Source organism: Cimex lectularius, unplaced genomic scaffold (genome assembly GCF_000648675.2).
Source record: "Cimex lectularius strain Harlan isolate CLEC.00 unplaced genomic scaffold, Clec_2.1 scaffold25, whole genome shotgun sequence".
NCBI classification, from domain to species: Eukaryota; Metazoa; Arthropoda; class Insecta; order Hemiptera; family Cimicidae; genus Cimex; species Cimex lectularius.
In genome coordinates this window covers 2,510,368-2,529,782 of record NW_019392633.1, presented here as the reverse complement: position 1 = coordinate 2,529,782, position 19,415 = coordinate 2,510,368, and the positions used below count along the sequence as shown (strand labels likewise).

At 34.1% G+C, this 19,415-nt stretch overlaps 1 protein-coding gene across 3 annotated transcripts in view; it reads right to left on the bottom strand.

The window, feature by feature from the left end:
* Positions 1-19,415, bottom strand: part of LOC106666993 (inactive dipeptidyl peptidase 10) — a 184,723-nt gene that overhangs the window by 101,392 nt on the left and 63,916 nt on the right. For all 3 annotated transcript variants that reach the window (XM_014394576.2, XM_014394578.2, XM_014394577.2), the window contains one exon: positions 19,278-19,412. In XM_014394576.2, the coding sequence (XP_014250062.1) occupies positions 19,278-19,364 (87 nt within the window). In that variant the 5' untranslated portion in view covers positions 19,365-19,412. The remainder of the gene's footprint in view (positions 1-19,277; positions 19,413-19,415) is intronic.

The window sequence follows — 19,415 nt, the reverse complement described above, 5'->3', positions numbered from 1 at the left end:
TTACATTTTCCGTGGACCAAGTGTCGCCTGGTTTTTGATAGTCAGACGCGTTCCGTCGCAGGTTCCCAATGTTCAATTTTTAATTCTTGCTTATTCAGAAATCGTGAGATGCGGTCTGGTAAGATGTAGGTTTCAGAAAAAAAATTTCTTTATCGTGCCAAAGTTTCGATCTTTATTGGAAATCACCTTCAGGGCCTGGGATTTACAAATATTGTTTAAATTTAACAAATACATGTAGGATGTGGAAAAAAGTTAATTTATACAATACAAAAAAATATATTTTTTATTAATTAAGGTTTTTAGTCGAGATAAAAACGTCAATGGGACGAGCGGGATTCGAACCCACGATCTTCGGCTTGATACGCCGCTGCTCTACCACTTGAGCTATCGTGACCTCGATTCACTCGGACACCAACTTCCCATCTCAACCGCACCTTTTGAATTTTCCCTCCTTTTGCCATTTTTCATTCGATCCCGGTCGTGCCATTGACTTTTTTATCTCAACTAAAAAACTTAATTAATTGTAATGTGTCAATTGGTCAAGCGGACCACGAAATTAGTGAATTTATATTTTTTATATTCAATCAAAGTATTTCTACTCACTCAAAGTGTTGTCTTCTGTGTAATTGTGCCATTCTTGCGTGTCGTGTTGAGAGTGCCAGTGAGATATTGCTGTTTTATGTTTATATACGTTGGTATTTGAAGGGGTAGGGAAGGAAGTTGGTATAGAAAAGACATTTTTGTATAATGCGTCGGTTTCTTTGAGGTGAAAAGAGCCGACGAAGGAAAAACACGTTGGTAATGGTTCGGCCAGATTATCCTTTCAGGATTATAAAGACGGGGATAAATAGGAAAAGGAAATCTAAATTGTAGAAAAATTAGACTATGAGAAAATTGTTTGATGTGTGGAATGTGATGTGATAATATATGTATGTTATCTATATTGAATTTGATTAATGATATTGGCGTAGCTGCGACTGAGTTTACATGTATCTGTTCTGTAATTGATGCTGTGTTTATCTCTGTTGATGTAAACCATTTCTAAAAAATTTAATTCTTGCCCTGCTTGTAATTTTGTCTGTACATTTACGAAGCGAAATGTTAAAATGCGTTTGACAGACAAAACCACCGCCGATGATCGGAGTGATGAAGCTACAGGTTCAACGTGTAGCCGACCGCAACACGATATCTCACAACATATCATCGGTGTCTGTGGTCGTTCTAAAGTCGTAAAGAAAGATTTCACCATCAGTAACCTGTCAATGTATTCTATAAAAGTATCACCCGAATGAAAAATTATACGGGTCGGAAAAATAAAATATTGGCATCGATCAAAAATCTAAAATGATAGTTAGGAAATTGTAAAGTCGTTACGTGCCATCACCTTAATTTTGGGTGTTATTCCAAGGGGAATTAGTTTGGGTTGTTTGAAAAGTCTGACGGGCAATTATAGCCAAGTGGTTGTGCAACAAGTGACAAGCACCCCTGTCAAACCAACTTGAGGATTCTTCACCGCTCCCCACATACGTGAAGGTGGTAAAGAAAGACATTGTTCAAAAAATCGCCACATAAATGTTACAAGAGTGATTAAGACTAATCTAAATACACATTTAACATGGTACTACTATATAATCTATAAACCTTTTTAATCAGGCACTATCTAAAAAATACACAGTGACTGTTCTGACGATGGTTATTGTTTCATACCTTGGAATCATCCGATACCTGTTTTCTCCACAGCAAACTGAAAAAGATTAATGAGTGGCATAGCATTGTAAAGGAAAATTTTGTGATCGAATACAAAACCCTTAGTCGCATGTTGTGAACAGAGCATGTGAAGTGCAAATTTACCTTATTTTTTCAATAAAGAATGCACAAACAGTAAAAAAAATATAAATCTATCAAACGACCAGTAAAAAAAAGGAACATACTGATATTGAATTACACGGAAAAATTTCTTTCTGTAGGCCAATAGGCTGGTAAAAAAAAGACCAAGCGATGAATGTAGTTATTATTTTACACTCATTTATAAAATAAACACATATAAGTAATTCTAACATTTATTACAGTTATTTTATCGTAAACTTACAATTATTTTTTATTAGAAATTAATAATGTACACAATGCGTGTAGATTAAGTAACATGTAGCGTTTTCACTGGAGGAGTAGTACAAGTTTTGGTAATGTAGTAAATATAATACTTTAATATATGCAAATATGCGCTATTTTTATTACAGAAATAAAATATACATATATCCTAGGCTTTTCCTTAGTTGTTTTTTATTCATCTATGTATATTATTCATGTAGGATATCACGCTCAACTAACGATGGCTTGCGCTAGGTTTCTAAATGTATTTTATATTTCTACTTGTTTGCTTAGACTCAGTTTCCACTCATTGTTCTTTAGCGGTGTCATATTTTTGAAAATATTTTTTCTCTAACTACTTGTTATGTTTTTATATTGATAACTAAGATTTTTAAGTTTTTCTTGATATTTGTGTTGTTGTTGTACATATTTGTAAGTAAATTTGCGTTTTCATAAAATATTTTATTCACTAGTTTACGTGGTCCGCTTGACAAATTAATATCATTCAATTAATTAAGGTTTTTAGTTGAGATAAAAAAGTCAATGTAACGAGTGAGATTCGAACCCACGACCTTCGGATTGATACGCCGCTTCTCTACCACTTGAGCTATCGTGACTTCGATCCACTCGGGCACTGACTTTTTTATCTGTGAATATGTATTCATATATATATATGAATTAAAATAAAATACACCTTCACTAAAGCTCTCCGTGGCCATTTCATTTGTCGCCGAGAATCAAATAGATAACACGACACTTGGCAAAGAGGATGGAAAATTCAAAAGGTGGGGTTGAGATGGGAAGTTAGTGTCCGAGTGGATCGAGGTCACGATAGCTCAAGTTGTAGAGTAGCGACGTATCTAGCCGAAGGTCGTGGGTTCGAATCCCGCTCGTGACACTGTCTTTTTTATCTCAACTAAAAACCTTAATTAATTGAAAAATATTTTATGTTTTGTTTTAAATACATGCTATGCTAAACCAGTTTTATTTGTTTGTTATATTATTTTGTTCTGAATTTGATTTTTTAAAAGTTGAAATGTCTTTCCTAAATTGTTTTACATTATTTTATAACAATTCTACTTCGTATATTTTACCTTTTTTATTTTAGGCACAATGTTATTTATCTTATTTTCCTTGTGATAATATGCTTGTATTCTTTCATTTACAATATACTTGTTTAAACACTTCATTATTCTTTTGTCAACCCTTCTACTAGCCATTAAAACTTTTATTGCCAATGTATGCATTATTATTAATTTGACTTATGTTATGTTCATTGTAATTTTACATTTTTGACTGCAGTAAAATTATTTGTAAGTTTAACAAGATAGTGATTTTGTTATAACGTTTCTATTAATATTAAAGAATAACTGATATAACTATCAGTTATTTGTAAAATATGTTTTATATAGTTGTTTATAACAGATTATTATGAAGGATTTTTTAATATATAACAAGGAAGATGTAATACATATGTATAGTGTACTACACACATGAAATTTTGTAGATATATTCCGGTTTGCCATAAAATAACAACAAATTACAAAATTGCAAGATATTTTGTTTAGCATTAATGCATGTATTCATACTAGAAGCATACTCAATGGAATTATGAATGCAGGTCACTTGCGAGATAAGATTAACTCGTGTTTCTTAGGAGGTTCTTTAGAAAGTTGGTTGCGTTTACTTCATTTGCTCATATCTTATTCTACTTTACAACAACTTTAACACATGTAGAGTTGAAATAAGGTAGATAAGAAAATGTTCTCTGTTCCTCTCTCTCGTAACTCTCATTGCAAAAACGCGAAAATTAGCAATCAGTGGGCTAACAGATTCAAGCCACGTATATTGAAATATTGTACAATACGAAATTTTTGACCAAGCGACGCGGCTTGATAGGTTAAATTTTTTTTCAGCAAGGAACAATGAGGATATTTTTTGCCCGTCAATGAACCCGGGTTAAATTTTGCGAATTTAAAAACAAAATTTTTCAAAACTTTTGCCATTTAAGCGCTTTAATTCTTATAATTCCGATCCACAGGGAATTTTACATGAGTTAAGAAGCTTATATATTACATTTAATCGAACAAAATATAAGACTTGGAGGTAGCAAATAAACTATTGATGAATTTTCATTCAATCCATCCCTATTTTTCTCGCTCATAAGGACGTAAAATCTAATTAATGTTGACATAGGCTGAAAGAAAAGATTATTTTTTCTAACGGTTGTAATAACGTTGAATTTGTATAAAGTCCAGAGGAGTTATGTATTTTTAAGTAGAACACCGGACATCAAAGAAAAAATGCCACCCTGTTAATTAAGCCCAGAAATGTTCAGTTTTTTAACGCTATGCATATTCGTATTTATGATTTTAAAATGAGTTTACAACGATATAGAACGGTTAAAAATAAATAAGAAATATTTGGCCTATTTTTCTGGAAAGATTGTTCTGAATCTTTTCCGAAGTTGTCACCGGCATGCAAAGGCAAAAGTTTTGAGATTTTAAAAAATTCCATAAAATTTGTTTTCATTTATTTTGTACGAAAAACAAAAATATCAACTTAATTCTCGCTAAACAAATATTCTTACTTAGTTTGCTACATCCTCCAGGTTGTATCCTTGGTCCTATACTTTATACAATCTATACTGCTGACCTACCTACTCACCCCAATACCATTTACGACCTACGCGGACGAAACCGCAAATTTATCCTCTAACTTGAATCCTACCCAAGCTACCTCTAATATCCAAGAACACCTTGAGCTCATCGAAGGTTGGTGCAAAAGGTGGTGAACAAGACGGAGAAAAATGTATGTTCACTTTGAAAAAGCAGTCTTGCCCTCCACTACACATCAACAATGAAGAGATACCGACTTCCACAGAAGTCAAATACCTAGGACTATACCATGACAGCAGACTGACGTTGAATCCCCCCACAAGACTTAAAAGACAACAACTCAACAGAAGACTTGGACAATTACGCAGACTACTAGGACTAAAATCTGGGTTGACCATCAGCACTAAACTGACCTTATACAATACTTTACTGCGACCACTTTGGACATACGGTGTGGAACAGTGGGGTTCCGCCAAACCATGCAATATCCAGCTTACCAGTCCTTCCAATCAAAAGTCCTCAGATAAATCGTCAAAGCTGCTTTTTACGTCTCTAACCTCACTATCCACAAAGACCTCAACGTTCCTTTTGTCCACGAACTGATCCATTTCCAATTCCAAAAATTTCATACCAACCTATCGATCCATCCTAACCCTACCGCTAGAGACCTCTTCACATATTCCCATCCCGAGAATCCACCACGTCGCCCAAAACGACGATGGCCCCGAGACCTCCTTGCCCCTTAATCTATTAAAATGAGTGCCAGCACTGGCTGGCTTCTCATGGCATGCGTCCTCCGGGTGCAGCGCTAACATCAATGTTAGTGCTGTGACCGAGTGGTGAACAATATACATTGTGATCACATTTGTATTATGTACAGGTATATATAGGCTACAAATAAATAAATAAAAATTTTTTTTGCTACATTGTTCGGGGATACATTCTTATTTTCATTTTAATTGATCCAATATTTTTCGGATCATGGCGGACTTTGAAACATTTTCTTGCTGCTTAGGAGCTTAAAAGTAATCCGATTAAGTTTTCATAAACTGTTTTTGGCCTAATTTATTGAAAGAGTTGTTTAGTTTATGTACTGTTTTATATATGTTATTTAATTCTGTGCGATCCAGCTTATTATTTTCTTGTCCTATGTAAAAACTATATAACAACACACCTATATAATCAAGTAGAAAAACAGCAAGGTATTAAATCATTTTTAAAAATTATTTAAATTAGTAAAATATTTTTTTATGACATGTATTTATTATTTTGCGACCTAGTATCATCCAAAAGGGATCCCACAAACGTACGATTAGGCAAACAAATTTTGTAGGTCATTCACTTAGTCCATATTGCGCGCATCGTTTGAGAAAAAAAGTCATGGTAGTTTCATAAAACGTGACCCTTTTGCAGAGAAAACAAACAAATGAACCTAAACCTACCTTCAGAAAAAAAAATACAAATACCCGGCCGGGCCCGCCTTGAGATCTCTAGTTGAGTCTGAACACTTCCATTGTCTTATTCAAAGTAATTTACTCCATTCCTCCATCTTGCCTTCTTTTTTGGGGGGTTTTCTCTTATTAACTAAAAGGGCGGAAATAAAACCGGCGTGTAAAGTATGCCTCGATGTTATTTTCCAAGGGGAAATTGCGTATGTTGTCGAAATGAGAACTTACGTAGCACCGTAATTATCTTTCTTTTATTAAGGCGTTATGAAAGACTAAAATTAATTTTTTTTTTCAGTAATTCTAGGCAGAGAATTAACTACATAAAGAATCATATACATTTCGTACAATTAGCGAATCGTTGAAGATGAACAGCCGTGTAAAATATTTTCAACGTATGTATCTAGCAATTAATTAAGGTTTTTAGTTGAGATAAAAAAGTCAGTGTCACGAGGGGGATTCGAACCCGCGAACTTCGGCTAGATCCGCCGCAACTCTACCACTTGAGCTATCGTGATTTCGGTCCACACAGACACTAACTTCCCATCTCAGAAATTGAAAAATTTACACAAAAATATTTGGTCAATCGGACCACGAAATCAAATTAATTTAATAAGTTAAATAAAGTATAACTTCACTATAGCTCTCCATGGCCATTCTATTTTTCGCTGAGAATCAAATTGATTACACGACATTTGTAAAATGGCAAAAAGAAGGGAAAATTCAAAAGGTGGGGTTGAGATGGGAAGTTAGTGTCCGAGTGGATCGAGGTCACGATAGCTCAAGTGGTACAGCAGCGGCGTATCGAGCATAGAGGTCGTGGGTTCGAATCCCGCTCGTGACACTGGCTTTTTTATCTCAACTAAAAACCTTAATTAATTGAAAGATATTAATTGGTCAAGCGAAACGAAAACTAGTGAATTTAATATGTATCTAGGTTTGGTAGTTACACCGTTTGCATTTCTATATTAGGTGCATGTCGAGATTCTTTTTAATAGTCCTATGCTTCATATTATTTATACTTAGTTTAGCCAGCAACGATGGCAGCATTTAAGATATAGCTGAGGCGTCAGAAATTCCATCATAGACGTTGGGAATCTAAACGAGAGTCCGACGTTTTTAAACTTTTATGGTTCTAGAAAGTTTTTAAAGTTTTCACCTCGTCACAGGGCAGGGGCGACAGAACGATCAGACAGCCGTGGAATTAAAACAGACATAACTTTAATGAACCACGGCTTTGTTTATTCATGATATTTTAACTTATTCGCCAAAACAGTGAAATCCTAACTAACCATTGTTTCCATATTTCAACACCAGATAAATATGGAAACACCTAGGAAGACAGGCTATAAATCGCCAGTGCCAAGTTAATCGAATTATGGCTGAATTTATGTATACCCTTGCTAAACAATTATATCGTTATATAGGAAAAAACACATCAAGTTTCCAAATCCATTAAATTAAATGTTGCAGAACTTTGGTCTTCATGTTAGTATAATTCGGTGTTGAACTTATTTATATTGTGGGGGGAAGCAGTGGGAAAAACCTTTAAACAAATTGTTATGCCCTAAATCGCTTAGTTTTCCTCCGTCCACAAAAATAGGTCAACTATGAATGACGTCATGATGTCAACAATGTCACAGAAGAATGTGATCAACCATTCTTCTAAAATTCATCAAAAGGCATGCAACGACTAAATAACTGGACAGGAAAATGAATCATAAGGCTCAATCATGTCAAATTCGTACATATAAATTTCACAAATAAAAATTGAACCATTTTCCTTCTAACCATCGATTGAACTACCGTACCATCCATGTAAACATCTAAAAATGGCCTTAGATGCCAAGCTGAGATTAAAAGTTAATTAAATCTTACAATATAAAATGAAATACTAATATACAACAAGTCATAAAGCCTATGGGACATTTGATATTCAATTATGGGGTTGAGCAACCAGATAAAGTAATTCAATTGTCAAACAAACACTTCAAAATAAAATATAGCGTAACATAGTCAATTCATCATTTTAAGGACTTATACTAGACTCTTTCGATAATGCAATAACATATGTTACAAAAATGTAGCGGAGCAATAAGAGGTAAAATCGGTGTCTATTAATTAGATTTGTTTTTAGATTTCTTCTTGAGTGAAGTTTCCGTCCGAAATTCTGTAGAAAAACAAGTGATTTGTATTTTTCTAAATTATTTATTTAAACACAAAATAACACTTTCATTGCTTCTTGTTCTATTTTGACAATTGGTGTATTATTTGAGAAACCAAAACATAAATGTTGACGCCGGCCGTTTGGCGGAATTTGAACTCATGGTCCGGCAATGTTTACCCCCAGTCCTCTCCGCCCGGCATAGTTCGTAGTTGTCGTTCGATCAGTTCCCATCGGCCGCTTTGCAAATTGTTCAAAAATTGTATTTTTTCATCTTTTTATTTTTTTTTCATTTCTTGCAATCGTCGTGGCGAGATCACTTGTTGACAGCGACTCTTCGAAAAAACGAGGTAAAGGGTATCCCGATCCCTTTTTCCTTCACCATCCTCGCCCTTGCCTTTTGCCCCTTATAATCATTAAGCTTCGAGGATTCGGCTGGAAGGTGAGTTTTCTTTCTTTTATTTTCATTTTATTTTTAATTGATCGAAATTTGTATTTCGAACGAATTCAGTCCACTTGCTTGTTAACAATATGGTTTTCCAGTTTTAAACTAATAAGGTAACTAACAAAAGGAAATTTTTTATCTTTTGATGATTTATGCTAATAATTTGGTCGAATTTGGCGAGACCGTGAACTGTACTCGATTGATGACGGAAACAATATTGGTTTGTATTTAACCTAATATTCGAAGTGATATGCAGCACAATTCTATTTATCAACAATTTTTCTACGGCAAGTCGTAAACTTATAGATGTGAAATAGTATGAAAATTATACGATTATTCTCACAAATAGAAAATGAGAAAGCAGGGAGAATTGTTCTCTGAGCAAACCAGAACAGTAGGAAAAACAAACGGTTTTTCTGAAGCTGTGAGTGACATTGCACCGCAATCCCCTTGGTTCTCACATAAGTAAAACGGGTATGTGTTAACAAGAAGATACGTAATTTGATTTACGATAGTCAAACTTGTCCCATCTTTTTTCCAAATTCCATAATTCCAGACAAAAATCGTATCAGCCCGACGGTTTTTCTTTTTTCTACCACTTTCAGGAAGGAACCCAACAAGGAAAGCAACATTTTCAGGAAAGGACAGTCATTTTGCAAACGAAAGAGAGTGAAAGAGAGTAAGAGAGAAAAAAGAGAGATAAAGAGAGAGAGAAAGAAAGATAGAAAATAAAATAAACAAGGTCACATTTTTCAGAGAAGCTGAATGCAAAATTGAATTGATACGACTACAAAATAATAATTATTTTCTCATTTATTTTGACCATTTTTAAAAGAAGAAAAAAATAGATGAAACGATGAATAAGTAAATAATAGAGAAAAAATTACAGTAGAATCCCGGTATATCGTATCTCCAAGGGGACGGAAAAAAATACGATATATCGGGATGTTCGCTATAACGGGATTTTGTTAAATCGGGGGTATAAATGAAACAAAATACGGAATATCGAAGTTATATATGTATATGTAATTACATATGTACACGTTTTATTACATAAAAATACATACATGTATGAAAATAAGTTTTTTTTTTTTTAAATACTTTTCCATTGTTGTTTGGACAACGCAATTATTAATTCGAGTGTTATCGATAGCTATATCGATGGTGTGAATAGCATTGAAAACATTATCGTCGACGTTCGATCTTGACAAATAATGACGAATCCGATTTATCATTTTTTTAGCCTCTTTATGACTGATATTCGGAACTTCTTCTTCTTCAGGTTCTTCCTCTTCTTCTACATCCACATCGTCTGCTAATTGGTTAAGAATTTCGTCCTCACTAAGCATTTCTGCTACTGCTACGTCATCGTCGAATGAAACAAATTCTTGAAAAGTGATAGGATTGTCATCGTGGGTCAAGCGGTTCCATTCGTTGGGAGTCGCAATTTCGTTGTCGGGTTCAGAGGGTGCTATGACACTGTCGTCTTTTATAAATCCGCTCGTCCTGAAGCAATTTCTGATGGTTTTTTCACTCACTTTTTTCCAAGATTTATCAGCTATGTACATGGCTGATAATAACGAGATTTTGTGATCGACATTTTCTTCCAAGCTATCTAGGAGTTGTTGGACGATTTCCGTTCGATAAAATGATTTGAACACCTTTATGACCCCTTGATCCAATGGCTGTAATATCGATGTAGTGTTGGGAGGTAAAAATTCGACTGCAACATGACTTAAATGCGGAGGGTTGTTATGTGCCGTACAATTGTCGATGAAAAGAAGGATTCGACGATTCTTTTTTTCCATTTCCGCATTAATAGACGTCACCCACTCATTAAACAAATCGCTCGTCATCCACGCTTTTTTGTTAGCTCGATATGCCATAGGAAATGAGTTAATGTTTTTAAAACACCTCGGTTTTGCCGACTTGCCGATCATTAGAGGTTTTAACTTCTCGGAGCCATCCATATTTGCTGCTAACAAAAGTGTAATTCGCTCTTTGCTACTTTTCCCGCCATGACACTTTTCTCCCTTGAAGCACATGGATCGATCTGGTAGGCATTTGAAGAACAATCCCGTTTCGTCGGCGTTGAAAATGTTTTTAGCTTCGTATTCCTGGATTATTGTTTTCAATTTTGCCTTCCATTCAAAACAAAGCTCGGTAGACACGCTGGCGCTCTCGCCACACACCTTCTTAAATTTTATGTTGTTTCGCTTTTTAAATCGATCAAACCAACCGTCACTGCACCGAAAATCTTCGTTTGAGATTCCCAATCTCGTTGCAAAAAACTTAGCTTTTTCCCTCAGAATCTGCCCTCCGACTGGCACATTTGAATTTCTGGCCTGGTTCATCCATTTAACGAGAGCGTTCTCTAAATCAGGAAACTCACCTTTTGCGAATCGCTTCTTTTTCGAGTTTTCATCCGCTGCTCTTATGGCGTCTTCTTTTTTTTAAATCGATGTTATCGTCGACGGTGCCACTTTATAACGCCGCGCGACACAAATTTGTTTTTCCCCACTTCTAATGGCACAAATAATTTCTTTTTTAACTTTTATAGAGAGTTCTATTCTCTTCGGAGGCATTTTGGATACTGATTCGAAAAATATTTTATTCGTTGCTTTTGTTCGAAAGACGGTACATCCGGTGTTGAAAACATTCTATGAAAAAATTCCTAGAAAACTCATTACTTCATTCCACGGAAAAATACGATATACAAGACGTTTGGCCCGAAAAAATACGAATTATAAGACGTTTTTCCTATTTTAAAGGCGGAAAAAAATACGATATACCGAGGGGACAGAATTGCATTGGTTTTATACGAATTATCGAGATTTTTTCAAGGGACCAGAACTATCATACGATATACCGAGATATACGATAAATCGGGATACGATAAACCGGGATTCTACTGTATTTGTATTATCTCTTTGAAGAGAAATATATATTTGCGATTGGGGTACCCTGCATACTAAACCAGCAAGACTCGTCAGTGTTGCGTAAGTGTCGGTCTTGGGCGCCGTTAGGTTTAACTTACATAAGCAACGCTATACCAACTAGTTAATATATTAGTTGGTTATATTAAAAATAACCAAGAAAAATTTTCAAGAAAGAAACGTTTTCAGGAAAGAACCAATTTCATTTTGTTTCAAATTTTAGTTTAGCGAGATGAGTAAGTGAGGGAATGACAGAGATGGAGAGAAAGTGAGAAAGAAAGAAAGAGAGAGAAAGGGAAGAGCGAGAGAAAGAGAGAGAGAAGAGAGAGAGAGAGAAAGGGAAGAGCGAGAGACAGAGAAAGTGAGAGAGGGAGAAGAGAGAGAGAGAGAGAGAGAGAAGAGAGAAAGAGAGAAAGAGAGAGAGAAGGGAGAGGGAGATTATGAGAATAACTTTCACCTGTGTGCTAAGAATAAAAAACGTATTGTTTTCACCACATCATTACATTTAAACAGAATTGCTGCAAAAACTTCTCTAATTACCCTCGGCTGGATCTTAATTAGATTGTTTTCTATTTTTCCGCAAGACTGTTGCAAATATTATAAAATATGACAATATGGTCTTAAAATGACGCAATTGAACCTGTCGTGGAAGGTCTTGTGCCTGGACGAAATGGGTGGATCCTGTCATAACCGCTCGTTGCAGTAACTGAGTTATGTCTTTCAATTTGCATGAGGGCCCCGCCCTGTGCTGTAAATGGAGACTGGCAACTTGGGATTCCAGAGTTAAATCTATTGTCTGTCTTTCGGGCTGATTTATTATTTATATAAAATTTCTACTTTTATTTTTCAAAATGATTCTTATTTGAGAAGTCAAATTTAAATAGGAAAAAGTGTTCTTTTGACTCGTTTTTATTATCTCCCTAAATAGTATATTTTCTTATAAGACTGCTAAATTTTTTTTTTATCATTTAGGATTTAGAAATCCTACATATCCAATTTGCTAAATATTTCCCATCCATAAAGAAACGGGTGTACATATTAAAAATTTGATTTTGCTTATTCAATCATTGAATTTAATTTGAAATAATCGGTCTATGGGATTCCCGTCATTGTTTCAAATTGTAAAATAACGTTGGATTTATCTCTGGGACAAAAGACCCGACAGGGTTAACAGCTAACTGTTATCATTGAGGCCATCGGTGTGTCTCAAAGCTTCGTTTCTCGTGCCTATCCTCGTTAGCAAGCCAGGAAGTTCAAGTTGCAGTCAGTAGATCTGAAAGGTCATTACGAAAGGGGATGAAAGGAACAATTTTTCTCCAAGAAAAGTGCATCTGTTTTTAAAAGCCCGTTGTTATAGCAAAACCAAATTCAAGGTAATTACATGCAAGTCGAGTAATTTTTTTCTCTAATAAAATAATCTGCTGGATCTGGTAAGAAGAGATTAAATATATAAATAGCATAAAACAACAAAATTGGGATGATTTAAAGCCCTTAAATTGCATACGATTTTTAAAAATAAACAAAAATGAGATTTTGAGCATGGATTAATTGGAGGATTTTCTCACTTATGGACAATATTCCATTGATAAATGTACAGCCCTTCTGGGCTAAATCAAAATTCAAAGTTATTGCACCGTTTAGAAAATCGTTTTCTTTTTCAACCCATGATAGCTTGACTTCGGGTAATTTTAAGTAAGAAATCAAGGATCAAGAATGAAATCAGCAAAAACATTCCTTTATTTTATGTAATATTAATTCAATTAAATTTTAATATTATATTATTAATGAAAATATTTTTGATGATATTCGGTCAAGAAATATTAAATACTTGGAGTGCTCTTGCTTAGGAGCCGAGGAAAAAAATATTTTAAATAATTTAAATATTTAAAAAAAATATGATTTTCTATTTTTGTGAATGTACTTGAAGTTTATTTTGAAATTTTATGAAGGATGAGAAAATAATATATGTAACTCTGTTGCAAAATGACGTTAGTCTATTGCTTAAACAATAGTATTTTATTAATCACACACTTAAACACTACTTGATTTTATTACCGAGTTACAAATAGAATAAGAGACAATATTTCCAAGTTATTTCTTTGATTCTGTCTTCTTACAGTCACTGATCGATCACATGTTCTAAACTTCAAATTATTAATTTAGTAATGTGTTGTGATTAGTGACCGTTAGTCGATAATTATTCAGAAATCGTGAGATGCGGTCTGGTGTGATGTAGGTTTCAGAAAAACATTTTCATTTTCGTGCCAACGTTTCGATCTTTATTGAGATCATCTTCAGTGCCTGGGATTTATCAACATTGTTTAAATTTTACAAATACATGTAGGGTGTGGAAAAAAGTGAATTTATACAATGCAAAAATTATATTTTTTATATTCAATCAAAGTATTTCTACTTTGTTTACGCATAAGTGAGTAGAGTGAGTAGAAATACTTTGATTGAATATAAAAAATATATTTTTTTGCATTGTATAAATTCACTTTTTTCCACATCCTTCATGTTTTTGTTAAATTTAAACAATGTGTGTAAATCCCAGGCCCTGAAGATGATCTCAATAAAGATCGAAACGTTGGCACGATAAAGAAAATTCTGAAACCTACCTCATACTAGGCCGCGTCTCACGATTTCTGAACAATCATTAATTTAGGAGGCAATGAGAGCATTACACATTTCTTATATATAATACATTAATATAGCATTAAAGGTGATCGGATGTATAAAAAGCCCTAAAAGTCAAAAAATACTTTTAGTAAATTAGGTCAATTTTTTTAAACTAAAACATTTTGTTTTCACGGACGGTTCCAAATTTTTTTACCGGTGAAAAATCGTAATGTTTATTGTTGTTAGCTTTTACACAATAAATCGGTTGCTTCCCGAGAAAAGTTGCCCGTTCAGCAAAACATACGATTTGTTTTCTAAGTTTTCCTCAGAAAAGGGTGAATAGATGACACATCATTATCATTTTGTGGTCCGCCTATCCTAAGCAGTTTATCATGTTGTCTTATTTCTTACTTTTTCTTTTTTCCAATGAAAAATGAACATCTCACAATTTTCAGAGTCGGCGTTAACATTATTTATGGCTTAGTTAAAAATATGTTTTATTTTTGTTGATTATTTTGAGATATTAAGCTGTATTAATGTCTTGTGTCTGCACTAAATGTATTAATTAATGATTTTATTTCATCGAGGGAACAATAATTCTACAGGCTTTCGGGACTTTTCACAAAGTCGAACCAACATCGAAAACCCCCTGGAAAATTTTGCAACCAACTTGGAAATAAATCACTGCCGAGGTCTTCCTTAAGTATTCATCTCGTTTACCCGTCCCGTTGAAAGGGATGAATCTTTAATTAGCCAGACTAACGAAAACCGCCGTGGACTCGGACTTGTACTCCCAGCAAGTGCGAGCCGCCGGGTCGTTTAAAATTAAATTATCGCCGGGGAGGAAAAGAAAACAGTTTGGATTGCATGACGAGACGGCTCGGATTGATTCATCTTAATTAAAACCACCCCATGATGAATAAAGTTGTAATTATTGGCGGAACGATACTACTTCAAAATATCTCCATTCTATTTTAAATTTTAAATTTCTATTTCTTTCTATTTTAAAGTTTCAAAACAAATGCACAGCATCTGAAATTGGTTTATATAATTAATAAATTATAATTTTATGAATAGCTGATGAATGATAAGAAGTTAGTCTATTCATAAATATTTATTTAAAAAGTCTCAAAAAAACAAAAAACGAAATAAATTGGCGTTTCAATTTAACTTACAAGTGACATTTTTGGTCAAAATATCTACCTCAAACATTCACTAAAGTCGCAGTACTAGAAATGATGAAGGTGGGGTGAGTACGTAGATTCAGTTTTTGTAAATTACCGTGCTACTCACTGATTTGTTGTTTATTTCGATTCGAGCACTAAACGATCATCATCAGGTTGAAGGAGTTACAAGCACGTCTGTCGACATGAACTGAACCCGCCGGTCCCCCGTCAACGCGACGCTCAGTGGGGCCAAAACGCAAAAAAAGCTGAATAAATTCAGTAACACACAAGCTATTTAAGTAAGTTCCCCAAATATGGTACGCTGAATCCAATGAAACTTTTTTCGAATCGACTGGACCCCAGTAAACAGTCCAAAATTGTAGACCAAATTCTAAAAATGGAACAAGTATCACCAATGATCATCATGAATATGTTTATCTATAGGCTGAATTCAATGAAATTGTTCTCGAATCGATTGAACCACAGCAAACCGTCCAAAATTATGGATCGTAGATGCTACACCTTACAAAAAGTAATCTGGCGTATTGACTCAGATGGACTTATTCGCAATGATTGCATGTTAATAAATATTATCCACAGACGGTTGAATCACTAAGTGTAAATAAAATAAGAACAAATATTGAAAACCCATATCCTTATAGGAAATCTAACGCTTCATGACGAAGATGACAATGAAAAAGGCGTTACTTTGCTACTTTCGCAAATAAATAATCAAAAATACCGTTTGAGATAAGAAAAATGAAGCTTGCGCTGGTTTTTCTCAATAAATTTCTCACTAAAAATTGTGAAATTCCGTTTAAAATAAAAACTGACTAAAGAGCTTCTCAATCGCAATCTGTCGAATTTTTCTACAATTTATTTTCCAGAAAACTGGCTTTTTTAAATGAAATTATTAAAATTTTCGGTTTTCATTAAAATTACATATTTTTAAAATTTCAAAAACTATTAGTGAATGGTTTTCTGTTGTGAACGATACGATATTGCACTTCCCTGCCTGTGTTAATGGAAACCAATTAGAATCGGTAAAATGATCAATTATAATGATTTTTTATTCCAAGAATATACAATAAATAAAAACTGAACAGGCAAAATAACTATAAACTAACAACTAATAACTGTAATAACTATAATTATGTACCAACTACACATGTCAACAATTTTTTTTCATTTCGTCCGGAATTAAACGAAAGTTTGAGATAGTCCTTTTTATTAAAAAAAACCTTTCATGGTACGATATTTCTGATATCTGGTTCCGATTCTACTCAGCAAAAGAACAGTTAAGGCACAATTCTTCAATTTAAAAAAAGTGGCCAAATTTATAGTATTTTCGAGATTCCAGGCTAAATAGCTCTGTTCAAAACTGTACTACAAGCGGATCGGAAAGAATAGGCAGTTGAAAACCACAGAAATCGTACTTCGATGTGTATAGAAGCGAAAAACAGTTGGCACAAAAGAAATTACCCTGCATATCATATTTTTGAGGGAGGGGAGGGTGAACGATAATTCCAGAGATGATGGTGGAATCGAACCGCACATTGGGGCCAAAACGCAAAACAGCTGACAACATTCCGAACACCTAAGCTATTTGAGGTAAGTTTCCTAAATTTTGTAGTTTTAGGCTTTTTGGTGCGCTGAATCCAATTAAACTGTTCTCGAATCGATTGGACCACAGCGAACCGTACAAAATTTAACACTGATCACGAATATTGCCACGAAAAAGGCATTAAGTTTTTTTTTCGCAAGTAAATCATCAAAAATACCGTTTTCAGGGAACCGAAATTAAGCTTTCCCACGTTTTCCCAATAAATTTCTCATTAAAAATTGTAAAATTACGTTTAAAAAAACAGCTGAATTCAAGAGCTTCCCATGGTAATTTTTTATTTGGTTTTACTATTTATGTTAGACTAATAAACTGACTTTTTTAAATGGATTTATTCAAATTTTAATTATTAATTAAAAGTTATTAAATGAATAAATGGAAACCAATTAGTATCAATACACTGAGCAATTACAATGATTTGTTATCTCAAGAATGTATAATAAATAAAAACTGAACAGACAAAATAACTATAAAGTAACAACTAATAACTTTAATTATGCACCTACTACCCATTTTAACCACTTTTTGCACTTCGACCGAAATGAAACGAATGTTTGTGATCCTTTACAGATGTACCTTTTTATTAAAGAAAACGTTCCATGGTTCGATATTTCTGATATCTGATTCCAATTCTACCCAATAAAAGAACAGTAAAAGTTAAGGCGCAATCCTTCAATTAAACAAAAAATGGCCAGATTTATAGTATTTTTGAGATTTCAGGCTAAATAGTTGTATTCAAAATTGTACTGCAAGCAGATCGGAAGGACTAGGCAGTTGAAAACCACAGAAATCGTACTTTTATGTGCATAGATCGAAAAAACAGTATGCCAAAGGAAAAAACAACGAATCTTTTCTTGAATGTTTCAAAAACCGAATATTCCTGGAATATCGCTGGTATTCCCTCAACTAACCCCCCCCCTTATTCCGTCCCAACGTTGAATTTTTGACTTTATCTCATATTTGGGGTGTAAATAAAAGGAAATTAGGGTGAACGAGTTTTTGCAATGAACAACTGGGGGGGAGTAAAGTTTATAAAATAGCTCTATATCTTGCACAATTTATAATTTTCAGGTTTTAGCAGTGATTACAGGTTTTGATAAATTTTTAACCGTAAAAACATTATTACAGACTTATTGTCTGACTCAAATACTGTCAGAAAAGTGAAGTGGATTATCAAAATTTCAGTTTTTAAGAAATCGATTTTTAGCCCCCTTTGCCCAACTGTGCGCCTCCCGTTCCTCCCTTATTTTTATTTACCACATCAGATAACATTTTATCAAAGAATTTTTTCTTAGACAATCCGCAGATTGGCCATCGTATATTAAAAGATATAGCAGTTGGTAATATTCTTGTATACATAAACATTCACACAAATATATACATACTGTATGCACTCTTTTATAACTAAGGTAATTATGCACTCCTCCTGCGCTCTGTTCACAATTTCGTTGTTCAATCCCGGTACCATTTGCTCTGCCAAGAATAAACTATAATAAAAACTTAATGAAAATGTACGACAGTGAAATTTTTATAATTTTAAATATGTAACTTACGAACTATATCTTATGACGTTGAAGTTAAGCAAAATTTAAACGAAATAAACTCAATCAGAAAATTCAAATAAGATTATTGACAAAATAGTATAATAATAAAACGTAAACAAATCAGTGCGTAATATTGTGTACTAACTATGTGTCTGATTTATCCTCCTGAGGTTTTATTTTATTATGGACGAAATTTATTTACATTGAAATTGAAAATGTCATGTCCATTTTGCCTGTATGACTCTAAACGCATATCTCATACTCATACAATGTTAAATGTCATTCTTCATTGTTTTAACATTTACGGTATAAATTGTGTTATATTTTCTTCACAATGTACAGAGGTTGACAGTGAACGTAACGCAGAATATTTCTGGCAGAGCCATGGCACATTAGAATAATTCGGTTATCTCTTGACACGAAATAAATGGCGAGAAAATGTCTGAACGTTGACAATGAAGATGACATATTCAGAGCTGGGTTGTTCTCACGCAAGATTCGAGCGAAACCTGACCCGGCCAGCGTGTTGCATTATAGCAGAATATACTGTGATTTTTTGTTTGCATAAGGAAAAAAAATCCATCAAAATGGACATTTTTGAAGGCGAAAATGCATTTTTATCTCAGCCTACCTGAGCCTTCTTCGTCCGGGGGTCGGCCACTTGGACGATATCTTCCGGCGGAAGTCGCCATGAATTCCGTTCGATGGCAGCATGCATCCTGTCACACGTCCACCGGCTCCCCGCCTCCTCGCCCCATCATACCACCTG